Source organism: Mirounga angustirostris, unplaced genomic scaffold (assembly GCF_029215605.1).
Source record: "Mirounga angustirostris isolate CCGP_5_RB_7025 unplaced genomic scaffold, mMirAng1.0.hap1 SCAF_2, whole genome shotgun sequence".
Lineage (NCBI taxonomy): Eukaryota > Metazoa > Chordata > Mammalia > Carnivora > Phocidae > Mirounga > Mirounga angustirostris.
The window spans coordinates 149,031,655-149,052,475 of NW_026991710.1; the positions used below are offsets into that span (position 1 = coordinate 149,031,655).

The window sequence follows — 20,821 nt, forward strand, 5'->3', positions numbered from 1 at the left end:
CAAGAAATTGCTAGGTGTTTCTAATTTACATGTGCGTAAACACTTACATGGAGTAGTAGTTTCTGAGAGTACTAGACCAAGGAGTGTTGAAATAAACTTTGGAGGACAGATTAAATTTATTGATATGGGTGTATCTGTGGAGATTCTGGATTCAGTGTATTAGAGAGCTAAGAGCTAAGGTTCCCATTGTTTGCTCATTTGGTTAACAGAAAGTGGAAACAGCAGTGACCTGTGCTAATAAAGTCGATATACTGTACCTTTGTTAGTCAATTATAGAAGATATCCAAAGACTTAGGAATTAAGGGACATAGAAACGGATTTTAAATGCGGAACTAATTCATTCATTCCCCACAACTATGTACCCCAAGAGGACCCATTTATTAGGGCTTTGAAAAATACACTGGTGAGTGAAGGAACAACATTTTAAAACAGCACTGTGATGGCTGTCCTCTTAAGCTAGAGATATTGCCACTGAAATGTGCTCCTAGGTTTCAATAGTAATGAAAGCTGTCAGTGTGACAGATATCACTTAGCATTATTTACTTAATCCCAGAGGCAAAATAGACATGATTACATAACTGGAGCAGAGTTGGAGTGGGTATTCAGAACATGTGAATCATAGTGATCTTTGATTGTAGATGGTTGATTCATAGGCTTGAAATATATAGGTAGTTCATTAAGGAAGATTCTACTTGTTCTGAACAATCAAAAGAACCCTAGGGCTGACAAAGAGGATTTATGTGAGTTACCAGTAGAGACACAAAACTTCATTTAATTAGAAAACATGAGTGAGTTCACAGATTCAAGTTCCTCTGGAGTAGGACATTGCAAATGCATGCCATGATTCTCCCTACAGAGACCCACAGCAATTTATTTTGACTGTGTGTTGAGGAACAAGAACTATGAAGAACAACGTTTCTGAAAATATTGGACCACCATTCTGAGTTAATTCCAGTTCCTAGACCTACAAAATACTACTGTTGTCAAATCGTCGGAGTAACAGGTTATGAGAGTCAGATAATAATGAAATTTTGATGAGAATTTATCTCACATTGGTTCTGATGGTTCTGTGAATCCATTCTGTTTTATTTTCTCATTTCCTAAGTGAATGGCTGGATATATAGAAAGTCACCACTGCAGAATTCTCATATAATCTCTTGACCTGTGAAGCAAGAATTATGAAAGTGGGAAGACACACATGGAATTCTCTAAAGCCCTTTTCTTGCCAATATTGTTAGTGACGAGCAGTGTTGGATCCTGAGGGAGCCAAACAAATTAATGCCTCCTTCAAATGACTTGTATGATGGTGGGGTAGTGATTCCTTTAACATGCCCATTAAACTTTCCTTTTTTGGCCTACACAGAAGATACTTGAATCTTGGGAAATTACAATGGATTTCCTTAATTTTATTCAGCTGATTACTTCAATTATAGCTGTTATTTCCATGAGTATATACTCTCTTTGTTGGAGCAAACCAATAGATCCATTGGCACCTGGTTTATGACTGATGTGTTAAATACATGTCTTCTAAATTCTTAAGAGAGAACATCAGGAGTATTAGCTTTCACCTGGTAGAAATATCTTTGCTGTTTTGCAAAGAAGGAATAGGTCCATCTCTGCAGCCCAGTTGCCATAATTAAGTCTATGAGAACACTGATCATCCAGCATCACAAGACATCCCGGTGGTCTATTATATTGAAGATATCATGCTGCTAGAATAAATAGGTGAGTAGAAAATAGCAGATATTCTTATAAGAGCCAGAGAATAGGAGATAAACCCCAAGAAACTTCAAAAATGTTTTAGGGCATCAAGATATTAGAGCCTGTCTGGGTATCTCTTTAAAAATGAAGAGCAAGTTGCTTCCCTCCCACTAAGAAAGAGGAACAATACTGACTAGGTATATCTGAATTATGGCAGCAACATACACCACATTTGAATGATGATGCTTTGGCCCATTCATCAAGTAACCATGAAACTGCTAGTTTTGAGGAACAATCAACCTAGAGCTCCCTCTACCAAACCTGCCCACATTTTTGTAAGTATTTTAATCTTTGCGTTGTATCCATTTCCACATAAAATAACTAGTGTGTGTTTTGCTGTTATGGAATTCAATGTGGAAAGATGGGAGAGAGAAAGAGATTTGAAATTAACATCAGAAGTTGAAATGGTTGAGATGTTTGAATTTGTTCAAACTCTGGAGCAGATTTCCCAAACTCTGGAGCCAAGTCCCAGATATATCCATGGAGGTGGGTGATTGAACTTACGTGAAAAAGATGTTTATTAGAGGTGAGAAGGTTGGGGGGATGAAGGTGCTGGATGTGGCAACCACTTAGAATTAAGGCAGATGGAGAAGACTCTGGATCAGCTGCTCACGTCTTAGATGGATGGAGTAACCACAACACTGGCATATGACGAATCTAAGCAGGGAAGGAGTGTGGATAGTCAACGAGAGTAGCTTCAAAGCAGGATGGAAGAGTAAGTGTCTGCAAGTGGAATGAAGAAGTGAGGAAAACTTCCTGTTCATGGGTTATGGGAGACTTTTTCAAGGATTGAAGTAGTGGAGAGATCCTCCTTCAGTGATACCCAAGAAAATGGAGATACTCTTCATCATAAAGGGTGTGTATGTGGGGGGGGGAGTGGGGGAAGGAGCTGGTAGGAGTGGAAAAAATTAAGTTGTCAACTAAGAAACAGTGATTCCAGAGGAGACAGTGGACAGCTTAAGGAGGGAGAGAGGAAGTGGGAGATGGATCATAGGTGAGGAAAGCATGCCCCAGAATGATTTACTTCAAGGACTGTGCATGAAAATACATGGCATGTGAAACATGACATCTGCAACTAGCAACAAGCTTCTGAAAAAATAACCCTCAAGACACATCCTGGTTAATGGAGGTGGGAGGAAGAGCAGGGTAGAGGCCTGGTGTCTGGGTTCTGGGCATCTTTCTGTTGGAAGCTTAACTAATAGGGGGATTGATCTTTAATTTCTTGGGGATATTTTCAGGCGATTCTTAAAAAATGTCTCATGAAGAACTTTACTCTCAGAGGTCTAAGACCAGTTTCTTTTTCTATTTTTGAGTTAATTATACCTTTATAGAACCTTCTTCTGGCATAGCTATGACAGTAATGTCATATGTACTATGGGTATCTCCCAAAGATTTGTTGCCACTGGAACGGTCTTGAGGGATGAACTACATGGGAAATATTTTGAGATCAATTTTATTAAATAGTGAAAGTATGATACAACAGTGGTTATAGGAGTAAAAGCAAAACATAAATATCATCACAGAAGTAGAAAAGGAAACAAATCTGGTCCTTATGTCAGACATGGAAAATAAATTTGAAACAAATCTGAATGTATTTACAATTAGTCCGAGGGTGTGTGTCTGTGTGTGTGTGTGTGCAAGCACACATTTAAAGTTTGAAAAATAACATCTAAAAAAGAAGTAAACACATTAATAAGACAGAGAATGTAGCCTGGCCTCCAGTCCATATGCATTACTAGTTTTGCAAATAGCGAGGGGCATAAAAATGTATCCATTTCCCCTCAGAATGCACAGTGCTTTTGTCTCATTTTCTCCTGCTGTTCTGTATGCTACCAAGCAACAAGGATAAAAATATTAGCCTTGGGCAATTGGACTCATGAGTACCCCTATAAATATGTACTTTGGAGTATATGTTCTCAACAACAACAATATTCTTCCCAAAGGAGTAGAACTTGGTTCTTGGTAAATGAAAGAAGAATATTACTCCTTTTACATATAATTCAGAGATATACATAGAGTATATAAACAGATACATGGTATATCAAAAGTATTAAAATTTCATAGGGAAGGCAATTAGGGTAAACGATGTCTAAAAAGGCTCCTTAGGGAGGCATAATGGGGAAACAAATGGCTGAGAAACATTGCCTTACAGAAAACTAAAGAAAAAAAAAGTGAAGCAGAGCTTATTCATTTCTTTTTGGATCAGCTGTCAAATTTTGATTAATCATATTTAATTTTATAGCACATGGGTGAGGAATAGCAATTATCTTTATAGTGAGTTAAAATATGATAAATAGTAAAATATACTTAGAATCAGAATTTTTAACCATTTTAGTGGCTGTTTCTTGGGATGTGTACCTAACATGCATATAATACAGGGTTTATTAGAATTAAATGATCGTCAAAAGACTGAGTGAGCAGAAACCACAGGAAGACCTGATATGGATAAAAAATTATTTTAGAAAGAGAAAATCAGTGAAAGAACAACCTAAAGCAAGCAAAATGACTTCCACCAAAGAAGGGGGTTAAATTTCATCCCATTAGCTCAGAGAGGGATCAGCCATTCTCTTACTACCTCTGGGGGAGAGTCATGCGCCAGGCCAGAGGCTTCCTGGAGGTCTGGAAGTGACACTTCACCTCCTAACACCATTAAGGGATGGAGGCAACTCCAGGGAAGAGAGAGCAAGATGAGAGGTCAGATAGGGAAAAGTAGAGAGGAATTCTTCACCAATTCCAAAAATCTGTAGAAAGAAGGGTCCTGGCAGGGCTGGAAGACGTAACAGAGGAGAAAGCATTCCCAAACTTACCCTAAGGGGAAAAATAAGACTTTATTATCATGTATAGATGAATTGAATGGGTTTTAGATGAAGATTGCCCAGGACTCATCTATGAATATTTGCAGTTCATCTACTTCATGTTGATATATGTTGTAAGCTCATTTTTGTTAATTAAGCTCTTAATATAACTTTATGAAAGAATTATTTGTCTTGTGCTTTAGCTAGTCTCTAGAGTGTTGGCAATATTCCAAGAAACTACTAAGGAGGAGTTTTAAAAGATAGTGCGGATCATAGTGATATATATGTGCTCGTAATAAATCTATACACCTTCATGTTCTCCCATAGAACAAATAGTTTGTTATCAAGTCTTGATGAGATTGAGAACAAAATTGCTTTCCTTGTATTTTTAAAACCAAATCTTGAAGTCTAAACTCATTTGATACACATACACACACACACATACACACACATCATTGTTACCTAGGAATTTTCCATTTTCCAGCGGACTCCCTAAACAACATGAACAGCTTAACTATATGCCTGCATCTGTTCTATTTGACAGGGCACTTGTGACACAATCCCAGGTCCCCTGTCATCTGGCTTGTTTGAGCCCATGTGAAGCATAGTTAGTTAGCTTGTTTTATAGATAGGCTGCTAGTTTCATCACAGCAATGGAAATGTATCATCTAACCGGTCTAGAGAGTGTCAGTGCTAACTTTAACTCATTCATCTGTCAGAGATTCAGCATCACAGCTGAAGAGCTATTTGCAATTTAAATTGATTGCCAAGTAGTTAACATTAATTGACATGCTAAATTCATGACTAAGTAACGAATTATGCCTAGTGCCAATCATCTTAGAGAACCCAATTCCCTCTCTTGCTGCCCATTTTATCTTTAGAGGTTGAAATGACATTTTGGAGTATATTCTTTTAGAAAATCAAATTCTCTTAGAAAAAGGTGCCTGATAATATCTTGAAGATGAATACCATTGCTATGAACTGTTCATGAGAATCAGATCTTTTCTATGCCATGTTAGGTGGCCAACAGTGCTTAATTGATCTAGTAGCAGTGAATTCTATACAACATCTTCCTTTAGAGAGGACCACGTGCAGATAATAGGCCCTTTCCATTATAAATTAGCTGTAGTAGGCAGAGACGAGAGTTAAATTGACACTACATTTACCCCTATAATCTTCCTCCTTTTTTCTTAACCCAAATATTTCAAATGCATAAACAAAATACAATTAACCTTTCAATCTGCATAGTCAGAGTAACAGGAAATTCTACAAAATTCTACAAAAATATGTGGGTCCAATAAAAGAGAAAAATTGCAAAAGTGTGTGCCTGACAACTCCCTTCTCCCCATAAAGCTTTCTTTCTGTTGTTATTAGTTTCTCTTTGGCACTTTCCCCCCATAGAATTGGAAATATGCTTTTAAATATCATATTCATTTTAATAACATTGCAGCATAATTAGGCAATTGTATTCTTCGTGGCATTCTTTATAAGAAATTTTACCTGTGTGAACAGGATCTGCAAACAGTCTCTTTTTGAGACACGTGAATATAAGGATGCTCCTGTAAATGACTACACCAGGCAGAGATTTATTCGTATTTCTGATGGGGTCACCAGGATGTGTAACCTTCATGCATACCTATCTTTCTGCAACCTTTCCCATAAATATGCCCTATTTCCTATTCATGCTTATAAATGATAGTTCAGAACACATTCATGCTGCCACTCACTGGTTACTCATGCTTGAAATTAAAAATCTTTCAGACCAATGCTATTGCTGTATTTGGTTAGGCTTTACCCATTACTCAAAGTAAGAAAAATAAGACAGTGAGGATAAGATGTTAACAGACATAATCTTAATGTTAAATGGATAGCAGGATGCTTTCAGGCTTTCCTAAAAGGAAATGGAATAGCGTCCATCTAATCATATGCTACATTAATATTATTAAATCTAGAAATATGAATTACACAGAAATAGTCATTGAATACTATTACGACCCTCATTAAATGAACCTTTACAAGTACTTAAGTCATTGACAATAGATACAAAGGTCCAATGACTCATTTTTGGAAAAGTTTACAAAAAGACAGGAAAAAAGTGGACTTTCCTTCAAATTACACACATTTCCTTCTAACTGTCATTAAAAAAATACTGTTAAAACTAGTTATCTGAAATATTTGCTACTTGATATTTTAGATTTTTAAACATTATTCTTGATTACCATAAGCACTATAAAATAGGAGCTCTAATTTCTTATCATAGAGAACTCTCCATACAATTTTTTTTTAGAGAGAGCAAGAAAAGGAGCACGTGTCTGCATGTGGGCTCACGAGTGGGGTAGAGGTAAAGACAGAGGGAGAGGGAGAGAGAAAATCTTAAGTAGGCTCCAGGCTCAGCACAGAGCCCATTGTGGGGATCGAACTCACAACCCTGACATCATGACCTGAGCCAGAATCAAGAGTCAGTTGCTTAATCGCCTGAGCCACCCAGTCTCCCCCATAAAAATTTTAATGTTTTAATGAACCTATCTATCAATACAGCTGAAAAAGCAAATGTTTTTTGAGGAAAGATAAAATTGCAAGGAAATTTTTGAATAAAAAAGCCATGTTCATTTGAGCAAAGTTAGCAAACAGTAACTTGATTATACACTTAGTTACTTAGCTCATATTTAAGAGATTGTAGCACCAATTTAAAACAGTGACCAGGACTCAGAACTGCAAAAATAGATCATATTGGGGGCACCTAGGTGGCTGAATCAGCTAAGCATCTGACTTTGGCTCAGGTCATGATCTCAGAGTCCTGGGATTGAGCCCCACATCAGGCCCCTTGCTTGGTGGAGAGTCTGTTTCTCCCTCTCCCTGTGCCCCTCCCTCCCTCTTGTGCACACACTCTCTCCCTCTGTTTCTCTCTCTCTCTCTCTCTCAAATAAATAAACAAAAATCTTTTAAAAAAAAGGATCATATTGCAAAGCAATACAAATAACAAAGAGTTTATACACTGTGACAAGGACACAGTAGGGAAGTTTTCTTTCTGGAAAAAATACTCTTTGTTAGCCAGAATACATGTATACATATATTCAACAATATATATTTAAGAGCTACTTTGTGCTAAGAATTATTCTAGTTGTTAATGGTATAATGATGAATATTGCAGAGTGGATTGCTGCTCTATGGAGCCTATAATCAAAACATTCTAAATAAATGTCTATGGACTTAAACAGAATATTAAAAAGATGAAGAACACTTAAAACTAGATTGAATAAAATAATAGGATGTCAATGAAGTCTATTTGTTAAATCAATACAAGGAGTTAAATGCCATCTTTAAAAGCCAAATAAAGTAGTATAAGAAAAACTTACCATAATCATAGTGTGTGAATGAATTGCCTTTATGTAAGTCATTGAGATATTTGCTGTGAAGGAATCTAAAATGGATTGATATGATATTGCAGCTTTTTGGGGATTTTTATGGAGTTCCAATAATTTATCAGTGACAATTCTTTTTTTTTTTAAGGTTTTATTTATTTATTTGTCAGAGAGAGCACAAGCAGGGGGAGCGGCAGGCAGAGGGAGAAGCAGGCTCCCTGCTGAGCAAGGAGCCTGCAGAGCTCGATCCCAGGACCCTGGGATCATGACCTGAGCCAAAGGCAGATGCTTAACCAACTGAGCCACCCAGACGTCCCTCAATGACAATTCTGAAGTAGAGGGAATGTGCAGCACAGAAATATAAAGAGATAGAAATTCTGATTGAGAGAACAATGTACCAAATATTCAGTGTAATAGGTTTTACAGAAAGAACAAATGGAGAGATAAAAATTGAGTACTATTATTTTTAAAAGATTAACATCAATCATAGATTTAGAAAGCAGCAACAATTCCTAGCAAATAAAAAATTCCATATGAAAAAAAGGAGCTAAAACAAAATTATTAATGAAAGGGATGAAAATGGTGGCATTAAAAAGATCCCCTCAGATGAAATGATATGGAACTATATATGTGTATGTCAGTCATTTGAAATTTTTAAAGAAATGGATATATTTCGTAAAAAACAAAACTTTTGCAAAGTGTGCACAGTAGAAAAAGTGAATAGTCCTCGGGGCACCTGGGTGGCTCAGTCGGTTAAGCGTCTGCCTTCAGCTCAGGTCATGATCCCAGGGTCCTGGGATTAAGCCCCGCATCGGGCTTCCAGCTCCACGGGAAGCCTGCTTCTCCCTCTCCCACTCCCCCTGCTTGTGTTCCCTCCCTCACTGTCTCTCTCTCTCTCTGTGTCAAATAAATAAATAAAATCCTAAAAAAAAAAAAAAAAAGTGAATAGTCCTCTATCTGTTCAAGAATGGGATCTATAATTTTAATCTTTCCCCAAGTAGAATGACCAGCACAGATGGCATTACTAGTAAATTCTACCAAATAATTATGGAAGAAATGATGACAGTTTTACACAAACTATTTTACAGAGTAGGGGAAGAATGACTACTTCCCACTAGTGCAATAATTGATACCACACAGTGCTCTTGACAATGCAAGAAAATTATAGTTCAATATCCAAAATGAATATCGCAGCAAAAATCCTAAACCAAATATCAGAAAGTTAAATCCAGCAATACATAAAAAGATGAATCAATTATGATCAAATGGGGTTTATCCCAAACCTGCAAAGATGACTTTCCAATTGAAAATCAATATATATTTGATTGATTTGAATCTAACCCATAATACTAACAGAATGAAGGAGAAAAGTCAATCATTTCCATGAAAGCTGAGATAGCACTGGATAAAATTCAACGCCTGTTTGTGACTAAAAAAAAAAAACCAAAAAAACAACTTAGTGTACAAGTAATGGAAGAAAGCTTCCTCAATCTGATAAAGAGCACTTAGGAGAAATCTACAGGTAATACCATTCTTTTTTTTTTTTTTTTTGAGATTTTATTTATTTCAGAGGGAGAACACAAGCATGAGCAGGGTGGGAAAGTAGAGAGAGAAGCAGGCTCCCCACTGAGCAGGGAGCCCAACGTGGTACTCCATCCCAGGACCCTGGGATCACCACCTGAGCTGAAGGTAGACACTCAACCGACTGAGCCACCCAGGCGCCCCAGTTAATACCATTCTTAATTGCAAAATATTGCATGCTTTCTCACGGACATCAGAAAAAACAAACAAACAAACAAACAAAGGTGGTCATTCTCTATCCATTTTATTTATCACTATACAGGACTTGTGAACTAGTGCAATAAGATAGGATGGAAAGGGAGGGAAAGAGGAGAAGAGGGAGAGAGGGAGGAAAAGCGATTTAAAGCATAAATATTGGAAAGGAAGATGTACAAATGTACAGTTTGTTGAACATATTCATAGAAAATACAAAGAAATTGGTAAACTACTACTAGAACTACCTAGGTTATCAAGTTCTTAGGATGTATGCCAATATTCCAAGATATAATTGTCTATCTATTCGTAGAAACAATTGGAAAATAAAATTTAAATTATAACATTTGCACACACATACATACACACATTTCTAAGCTCTGTCTGCTGGGAAGGCCTAGAAGCAATGATACTTGTGTAGTAATGACCATACCTAGTAACCAGATTTGGGTTTCTCATACTGTTCTTCAGTAAAAGGAACCAGGGATCCTTGGAGAATTTGCTGATTCTAGGGCTGGAGCAGGGAATATACAAGATGAGTCTAGAACATCTTGTGGTGGCAGGATGCAAGAAAGTACACCAAAAACAAAATGATGGAGATACGTGAAAAGAACACAGAAGTCAACTATACCGAACTCAAGCAAACATCATATTTATTTTGGAAATACTAGATATATCCCCTTTAAAGCCAGGGAACAATGTAAATTTCACTCAATACTGTTTTTGCTAAAACAGCAAGACAAGTAAAAGATGGAAAGCATATAAGGACCAAAAGGAACAAATTAACATATTATTGCTAGATAAAATGATTGCATGAAGGAACTGGAAAGTCTTAGGGCTAAAATGAAAGCATATTAAAATAATGTAAAAAACAATCGTATTCCTATATACCAGCAATAAAGAATTAGAAAATATAACTAAAATGTTGCAATTTTTAAAGATATATTTTAAAAATAAAGGGGAAATTATTAACATTAAAAGATACTCAAGAAATTTATGAGAAATTATATGACTTTGTTAAGTAAAAGGAAAGATACATTATATTCATGGATGGGAAGACTCAATATTTTAAGGTGACAATTCTTTCAACACTCCTTCATATAGTCAATTCAAATTTATTTTGTGGAACTTGACAAGATAATTCTAAAATTTATATGAAAAAGCAAACTTCCAAGAGTCAAGAATACTTTCAAAAAGAATCAAGTGTGTGTTTGGAAAGTTGTCCTACTAAATATCAAGTCCAATTTAAAGGTATAGGGCGCCTGGGTGGCTCAGGTGGTTAAGCGACTGCCTTTGGCTCAGGTCATGATCCTGGAGTCCTGGGATCAAGTCCCGCATCGGGCTCCCTGCTTAGCAGGGGGTCTGCTTCTCCCTCTGCCCTCTTCCCTCTCGTGCTCTCTGTCTCTCATTCTCTCTCTCTCAAATAAATAAATAAAATCTTTAAAAAAAAGGGGGGGGGCGCCTGGGTGGCTCAGTTGGTTAAGCGACTGCCTTCGGCTCAGGTCATGGTCCTGGAGTCCCGGGATCGAGTCCCGCATCGGGCTCCCTGTTCGGCAGGGAGTCTGCTTCTCCCTCTGACCCTCCTCCCTCTCATGCTCTCTGTATCTCATTCTCTCTGTCTCAAATAAATAAATAAAATCTTAAAAAAATAAATAAAAATAAATAAAAATAAAATAAAAAGGTATAGAAAAATACCTTTGGTATTTTAAAGGTATAGGTATAGAAAAGTATAGGTAGGGGGTGCCTGGGTGGCTCAGATGGTTAAGCGTCTGCCTTCGGCTCAGGTCATGATCTTGGGGTCCTGGGATCGAGTCCTGCATCGGGCTCCCTGCTCCTTGGGAGTCTGCTTCTCCCTCTGCCTCTCTCTCTCTCTCTGTCTCTCATGAATAAATAAATAAAATCTTTAAAAAGAAAAAAAAAAGAAAAGTATAGGTAGGTATAGAAAGGTATAGAAAAATTGACCATTGGCACAAAATTAAGAATTCTGAAATTAAGAATTCAATATATATGAATATATATGACAGAGGTACAATTGTAAATTAGTAGAAGTAATTATTTAATTGTGAAATAAAAAAATAAATGTCTACTACACATCATATATACATATACAACTACACAAAATTCCAGGTGGACTAAAACCTAAATAGGAAAAGCAAAATGCTTTTAGGAGAAAATATAAGAAAATGTCTTTATGAACTTGGATGAGAGAAGGATTTCTTCAGACAAAGCATAAACCAGTGAGTAAAACAAGGTTAGATTTTGTAAATTAAAATGAAAATAATGTATACATCAAAAGACATCATGAACACACTGAAAAAAAGCAAAATTGGTATTTAAAATGCATGTAACAAAGCATTCATCTTCAGAATAATATATGTGTGTGTGTGCATTGTAAAAATAAACAAGCATAAATGTAGAAAAGATATAAAAAGGCATTTTGCACAAAGGACACCAGAATGGTGAAAAAAATAATCAAGAAAAATGCATAACCACCCTATTAATCAAGGAAGTATGTAATAACAGCAATTATATCCAAAGTGAGTAAATATTAGTTGTGGGAGATGTAAAACAATAGAAAATCTCATAAAATTAATAGTAGGTGTTTAAGACAAAATGGCCACTTTGGAGTGCAATTTAGTAATATTTAAGTCAAATAATTTCATTTCTGAGAATGTAACCTTGGGCCAAATAATTCCACTCCTGGGTATATATCCTACAGAATATTTTGCATATGCATATTAGAAGAAAATATGCAACAATTTTCAATCCAGAGTTTTTGTAGTAGTAAAAACATTAAAAACAATCAAATGTTCAGCAAATGTAGAATGGACAAATACAATATAAATATAATATGGAATACTTTCCTGAAATGAAAACGAAATGAAAGAGTTGAAGGCTTATGTCAAAAAACATGAATTTGAACCAAAAAATCAAATTATATGTGGATACTACAGTATGGCTATTTTGTTCATGTTTTCATGACTGTAGAATGGAACTTTATCTCTTGATATCAAATTTGGGAACAAAGCTTCTTTTGGAAAGGTAGTGAGGCAGTGTTTGGGGCAAGAGTATATGGTCAGCTTCAATTTATTTTTAATGTTTAATTTCTTAAGATGATAGACACATGAGTGTTACTTACATTACTTAGGCATAGGTACTTTTGCATAGGTAATAACTCTAATTGATTAAAACAACTTTATTTGATAAAAATATACTTAGAAAAAAAGAATGGGTAAGATTTTCCATTAAGAATCTGTAAATGGACACTATAAATTTTGTATGCCATACTGGCTTAGATTTCTTTGGAGATTATAATGATCCAACAATTCAAAGTAGCATCTACTTATGTATGATTATTGTTGCAACTAATACATGAACGCATCACATATGTGAAAAATTGAGAAAATGTACAGTTTGACAATTCTGTGAGATCACAGCAGACCTTCAGATACTCTTATCCAACCCCACCACACATCTGTCTACAGACACTTGAAAAACTATTATATCAAAACATCTAATCTTTTTTTTTATTTTGTAAATATAATTTATTCTATCGGCACTCGTGAAAAGTAATGGCTCAATGAGTAAATATTGACTTAAGGCACATAGCCGAGCAATTCTCTCTCTCTAACATATGTGTAACAAGATGGAGAGCCATCTGTTTTCTGAAGATAGGAGGGTAAGCCAATATATTCAGTTTGAGACACTGCTATCTATGCACACCCAAATTACTACATTCATAAATGAGTTTGTTTGTTTTTTTAAAAAGCCCAACTTACAAATGCTTTCATCCTGGCATTTAAGCCTTATCCACAACTCATAACAGGTTTGCAGGAGCCACATTAATGTGGAGATCTTAAGCTTCCCCTCAGAGAAGCAATAAAAACAATCATGAATGAGCTCCTTCTGTTACCACAGGTTTAGAAGGCAGGACAGATGCACCTCCCTTACCAAAGCCATGTTACAAAAGGGGAACAAGAATGACTGTAATGGTGGTAAACCAGTTTCATCTTGAATTTATTTTTTTTTTAAGAACTGTGGTTTCCAATAGTTGAAAAATCATTGTCTGCTTAAGAAGAATATGAACTTGGAATAATGAAGGCTGAACATGTCCTCATAGAATCTCGTTATACATGACACATGACTCAGATGTAAGAGAAACAAGGAAGTTTAAAATTTCCAGAATATTTATAGGAAACAGTTGATGATTACATGTCAAGAATAATAAAATTGTGCTCAAGTGAGAATGGTTGGAACTACATTAAGTTAATTAGACAAATAAATATTGGGAAATGATGAGTTTCACAGTTAAAAATAATTTTGAATTTATGCTCTTGGAAAGATGCACATAAATTTTTTTAAAAGATTTATTATTTATTTAAGGGGGGTGGAGAGAGAAAGAGCATGAGCAGGGAGAGGGGCATAGGGAGAGACAGAATCCCAAGCAGATTCCCTGCTGAGCATGGAGCCAGATGATGCCTGGGGCCTGATCCCAGAACCGTGAGATCATGACTTGAGCTGAAATCAAGAGTTGGACTCAATATACTGAGCCACCCAGATGCCCCAATGCATTTAAAAATATTTAAAAAAACAAGTTTGGTGCAAGAATAAAATGCAAAAATACATTAAAATTTTGAGTTAACTTAATTTTCAAAACAGAAATAGTAAGCAAGTAGAATATTTACTAGAGAAATTTTCTCAAGAATCAAATAATTACCTCAAACGGACTAAAGATGAATTTTAAAATGGGGAAAGATACAATTGCAAGAAACTAAACCAGCAGAGGGAGCTTAATATATTTGGTCAGTAAACAGACATTGAAGACAGTTAAGGTCTTTGTTAAGCGGAGATATATAGATTGGGAGAATTATTTAGATTTATTTTAGATATGAGATCTCAGGTGCAAAGATATCCATTAATGATTATAGGTAATTTGAAATTCCATCCTCACAATTTTAATATATTGTCTTAGTTGAATTAGGTCATTTGTATTATAAAAACAAAAGTAAACTATATTAGTATAAGAAATGTAAATATTTTTAAAAATATATAAATGCTCTTATAAAAACAAATTAATTTAAACAATATTACAGCAAATAAAATAATCTCAGATCTGTACCTCTGAAACAAATAATGCAATATATGTTAAGAAAAAAAGAAAGAAGAAGAAGAAGGTAGCAGGAGGGGAAGAATGAAGGGGGGGAAATTGGAGGGGGAGATGAACCATGAGAGACGATGGACTCTGAAAAACAAACTGAGGGTTCTAGAGGGGAGGGGGGTGGGAGGATGGGTTAGCCTGGTGATGGGTATTGAGGAGGGCACATTCTGTATGGAGCACTGGGTGTTACGCACAAACAATGCATCATGGAACACTACATCTAAAACTAATGATGTAATGTATGGGGATTAACATAAGAATAAAAAAAATAAAAAAATAAATACAGAAAAAATAATTAAAAAATTTTAAAAAAATTTAAAAAATTTAAAAAATAAAAAAATAAAATAAAATAAAATAATGGGACAAAGTTTAGTTGCACAGCTGTGATGGTAGAAACTATGAATAAAATTTATCAACCTAATCAGTGGTATGAAAATATTCTATGAATCTTTTTTTTAAAAGATTTTTATTTATTTATTTGGGAGAGAGAGAGTGAGCGAAGAGAGAGAGCACAAGTTGGGGGGAGGAAGGCAGACGGAGAAGCAGATTCCCCCCTGAGCAGGGAGCCTCATGCAGGACTCGATCCCAGGACCCCGGGATCATGACCCAAGCAGAAGGCAGAAGCCCAACCAACTCAGCCACCCAGGCGCCCCTCTATGAATCTTAAGATAGAAATATAATAATAAGTGTTAATTTTCTCCATTCCTATGTATGTGGATACCATGTTGCAGCTCTTCTATCTAATACCATTAAAAAGTTTACAACTATTGAATCTGATCATATGAATAGAAATAATATCACCTATCTGAAAGTTCAGAAGACTAAAAAGAAAGATAACAAAGTGGACATAGTAAATTTTATAATACTTTCTCTCTGAGATGTCTGATTAATGTTCATTGATGTTGCTTGTGATTCTGAAGAGGAAAGTGATAGATGCTAAAAATGATTTCAAAAAAATACATTATGATAGAATATGTAGGAATAGAAAGGATTTCTATGTTAGAGAAAGGAAATAAAACCGAGTAAGAGTCACTGAGAGAGTGTATTTGCAATATTCTGCAAGATTTTTTTGTAATATTATTTTATAAAGGGAGTCTAAAATTATTACAGGTAAGAAATTTAGCTGGTGTACTCATCCTCTAGATTGTGTGCTACAACCCTTTAGTGGAAGACTGATGAATTATGTTCTAAAAAGCAAAGACCCTCAGGAACCTGACGATCTTTCTGGTTTTAATGAGGAGGAAATCTGGCCACGTCTTCTCTTTTTTCCCAAGTCTCTTCCTCCATCCCACAAAGACAAGTAAGGCTGTAAATTTTTCCCACTATTGCTGCTGAAAGTATTTTGTGGAAACGATCTTGCAAAAGAGAAAGTATAAACATATTTTTAGGTTTTTGAGATTGTACAGGGTGTGTATAGCAGCTATTAAAATGAGAAAGTTGCCAGGGCTTGAAATACAATTTGGAAAGTCTAAATAGAAAAAAGCTAGCAAAGATTCCTTCATCTTTAAATACGATTTGGACTAAGAATGTACGGTAGAGGAACAAAATTTTCCATCCTAAAATGTGTCTCTTTGGCATATGGATTATTTTAGGTTGATTATTTTTAAGAAACAGAAAACTCAAGAAGTTTTTCTTTTTGCTAATCTGCCTAAAAGAATTTAGATAGAGGACCTGTTCCAGGAAGGGAGCTAGCGCCATAGATAACTATAGTTATAATATGAACTGGGCCCTGGTAAATAGGTAGGAACCTGGCAAGGCCTATTTGATCAAAGTCCTCTCAATGTCCCATTGTTTCTGAATGGCCCAGCAAACATTTGTTTACCAAACATTTACTCTTTTTCACCTTCCTGTGAATTGCTTTCCTTCCTTTTGTAGTCCCAGACTCCTATCCCCTTCTCCCTAGTTCAGAATGACATATATACCACATTTTGTCTGTCTTTGGAATCTCTTATGTTTATGTGAATTCCTCAGATGTATGCTATTAAATTTGATTATCCTCTATTAACTGTCTCATGTCAATTTAGTTCTTAAACCAGCCAAAAGAATCTTGAAGGGTAGAGGAAAATTTTTCTCCCCAATAGTACAAGTGCAGGATATAAATCAGGCCCAAATACCCAATGAGAATCCAGAATACGTCAAAGCCTAAAACAGGATTATAGTCATTTTAGAGTCAGAATTGCACCAGAACAACACTGTGCTAATGCAAGCAAATTATATACATTTTCTCTGTTTTTACACAAACACACACACATTCATGTTAATTTATACACTGTAGTTAAGATAATTCTATATAATGCCCAAATATGTGAGTTCAGTTCTTCTTCACTGATGCTTTTATTGTAGTTATATTATATTGTTTGATAAAACCACAGAGATGCCACTAAATGACTAAATATTGCACACATGAGGAAAAGAGAACTAAAAAAAAGATACCTGAGTAAAGTCTCTTCCTGTTGAGATAGATCCTTTACACACACACACACACACACACACCCCTACATCCACCCATAATAATTTACATATTAGATTATTTTTCCTTAGAGAATTTGCTATCAAGTCATTCTGAGATATGTACAATGAGCATGGCTCACTACTTAATAATGGTTTTGGAAGCTAATAAATCTTTAAGTATTTCACATCCTATTTTGCTAAAATCAACTTTGAAAATTAATGCAAATTATACTTGCTAAATTTAGGACTAGAGTATAATTCTAGGTAATTTAAGAACCACCATACATAGTTTTAATTAAAAAAAGTTGCCTGCTAGACAATTTTACAGATATTGAGTGGTTCATGAGTCTATCTCTGCATTTTATTTCAGCTAAAATGCTCAATAAAAGCTGTAGTGCAAAGCAGAGATACAACATGATCTTTAGAGAAAGTTATAAAATCAAAATCAAATCAGAATAAACTTGGTCTGTAATGATGACTTTTTGGCTTTAATAACTTCATTATATAAAATGTTCTCGATTACGTACTAATGAAGTCTCTGTTCAATGAGTTTCAGTAAAGTAAGGTATATACCACAATTCACAAAATATTTATGATATCTGAGCAAATACTATATTCATTTGGAAAAGTAACCAAATAAAATACTTAAAATAATATTATAAACACACCATAAGCATACAGAAAAATTGAACATGAAACTATTTGCTCCTATGTTTATGTCTGGTTATTAAAGAGCATTAAAAAGAAATAAATTATATGGCAAAATTTTAGTTTTAATTTGAGATTTAATATTTAATTACCAAAATGGGAAAAATCAATCTTGTTTTCAGTTACATTTATTCTCTAATATACCATCTCCAAATGAATTGCTATTACCTGCAGTTGATTGCAATTTAATTATACCATTAATTTTATTTTCAAAAATCTCATTATATTAACTTTGGCTTTAAATTACATAACACTACCAGAAAAATTTGTCATTAATGTAATCACAAATTACTCCAGTGTGAAACTTGTTACAAAGTAAACATGCCTACCATGGTTGTCTCAGCGATAGAGCCAAAGCTGTTTATGAATATGTTGCATGTGACATTAACAGGAGGGCCTGAAAGAGAGATTAAAACATAAAGTCTATTTAGAATATTTTCAAATAATTCCATATTTTTCATTATCAGTTTTTTAAAAAAAGAATATATATTTTTTATATTTTTAGACACACAGATGCTTAAAATTGAAGGCAATCATTCTGTGAAATAATCTGCATTGAAAATCACAAATTCATAGACTCCTTTGACTGATGTTGGCCATTATATAAGTCATTAATGTCATTTGGTCTCAGTTTCCTTGATCTAGATATCTTTAATGACTTTGTAAATGTCCGATTTGGTAAGTCCAGCGTCTGAACCTCTTAAGGCTGTTTCAATGTTTTTTTCCTCCGTGTATGGGCCCTATATTTCTGCATGTCACATGTTTTTTTGTTGTTGTTAAAAACACTAGATATATTAGATAATACAATGTGGCAACTCTGGAAACCAGACCTCCCACTTGCATCCCACAGGTGGTTGTTGCTGGTGTTTCTTATTGTTGTTGTTGGTTGTTTAATGACTTACCTGGACTGATAAAATCTGCATATCCTCATAGTGTGCAGCCAGAGGTCTCCGCTCAGTGACTTTAGTGGTCAACTAGTGATTGGTCAGAGGTTTCCTTAATGCCTTGAACCAATAAGTCTTCCACCCTTTGCAAGGGGACTTCATATTTGGGGGCATGCCTTTAACGTTCATGACTTTACCTTCGCTTCCTTGCTTGCACAGGGTTTGAGGTCAGCCAGAGGTGAGAGGTTGGGGCCCTCCCAGGTCTTTCCACGGCCTTACACGTGTGTGTGTATCCTCTAGATCTACAAGAGGATATCAGAACTTCTCAAAGCTGCCTATGAGCATCTCATTCCTCAGATCTTCTTTTAAAATTTTTGTTCAGGCTCTTGTTTGCCCAACTGGTATCACAGCCTTAGGTAGCTGCATTGTCAAACAGTTTCTGGAGATCATTTTCAACAAATGCACTGGGATAGGATTTTCCCAGTGAGGGAGTTCCCAGTCAAAGCCCAGTAATGACAGATCTGAGTGGGATTCCTCTAGGGAGCAGGCCAGATAAAAGTAACATAGCTGTGGAGATGGACTTTCTGAGGAGCTGGCCTTTGAGACCTGCTAGGCCGCTGGATTGTACAGCTTCTGTGGTTGAGAGGCTGTTGGTGTTCAAGGCTACCAGAAACTCAGGAGTGGAGCCATATTTAAATGCCCTCTGTTTCTAGAGAAACCTATCAGTTTCACTTGAATACACATTTGTCAGTGTGTTGCAAGCTTTTCAGAGTCTCTGAAGGTTCATTTTGACCATTTTTCCAGTATTTTGTTACTTTTTTTTGGAGGAGTGAATTTACAGAGAATATTGCTCCACCATTCCAGAAGTCCCCTGTAAATGCTTGATTTACCATTTATCATAATACCAACAATTTTTGTTTTTATGAGATCCATTTTTTCATTCCTTTACTAATATTTAAAACTGTGTTTACAGAAATTTGAAGAAGACACAACGAGATTATCACCCAGCAAGGCAGAAGGAATAAGATCTTACAAATTGGTGAGTACTTCTTGTTACCAGGTATTGTGCAGGTTCATAGATACCATTTAATCCATATAACATTGAAAGTGGGTAACATTTCATCATTTACAAAATAGGGAATTAAAGTTCGGAGAGGATTACATAAGGTGCTAATAAATAGCACATTTGGAATTGGAACCACTGGTCTGATTCTAAGAATCATTTTTTTCCCCATCATATCAAGTTGTCCCACGATCGTCATATAACATTACATCCAAAGCATTCCATTATCTGGCTACAGACTTTGTTATTAGGCTGATAAGTATATAAATCAACAACACTGAAATATTACGTGGTAGGGATTAAAATAACTGTGAGTTAAACTCTACCTAATAGATAATGCCACACACAAAAACTAATATGTAAGCCTTACCTAAGATAGCAGCCCCTTGCCCTATACCTTTATGTCCCCCTAAGTAGAGATAGTCACTTCAATTTATTTAATGGATTGTTTGGGGATTTACCTAAATTTCTCTAAATAATGAGTTTATTTTGTGACTTTCAAATGCTCCAGTTTTAGGCATATGTTCTGATGCCCACAGCAGATGAGGATTTAGCTTTCTTTCAAACATTATCAACACTCCTCTTAACATAAACCTCTTTCTCTGTCCTCCCACGACACAGATATTGTTATGTTGTCATTGTTGTTAGATTAGCATCTACTTTTTACATTATGACAAGGTGAATATTACCTCCAATTAAGTCATGCAATAAACTATGATTACTTTTCCTGTCTTGAAAAACATTTCTTGAGGTTGATAATTGCTTTATGTATTTCACATAGTTTCCTCCATATCATTAACTTACTCACAAGTTCTGAAATGTTTAAATTATGTTTCAATGTTAGACTCCTCACATATTTTATTAGC

The 20,821-nt window shown here is 35.4% G+C and overlaps 1 protein-coding gene across 2 annotated transcripts in view; it reads right to left on the minus strand.

Moving 5' to 3' along the window:
- Window positions 1-20,821, minus strand: part of GLRA3 (glycine receptor alpha 3) — a 196,076-nt gene that overhangs the window by 113,362 nt on the left and 61,893 nt on the right. For both annotated transcript variants that reach the window (XM_045880116.1, XM_045880117.1), the window contains exon 3: window positions 18,338-18,405. In XM_045880116.1, coding sequence (XP_045736072.1) covers window positions 18,338-18,405 — 68 coding nt within the window. The remainder of the gene's footprint in view (window positions 1-18,337; window positions 18,406-20,821) is intronic.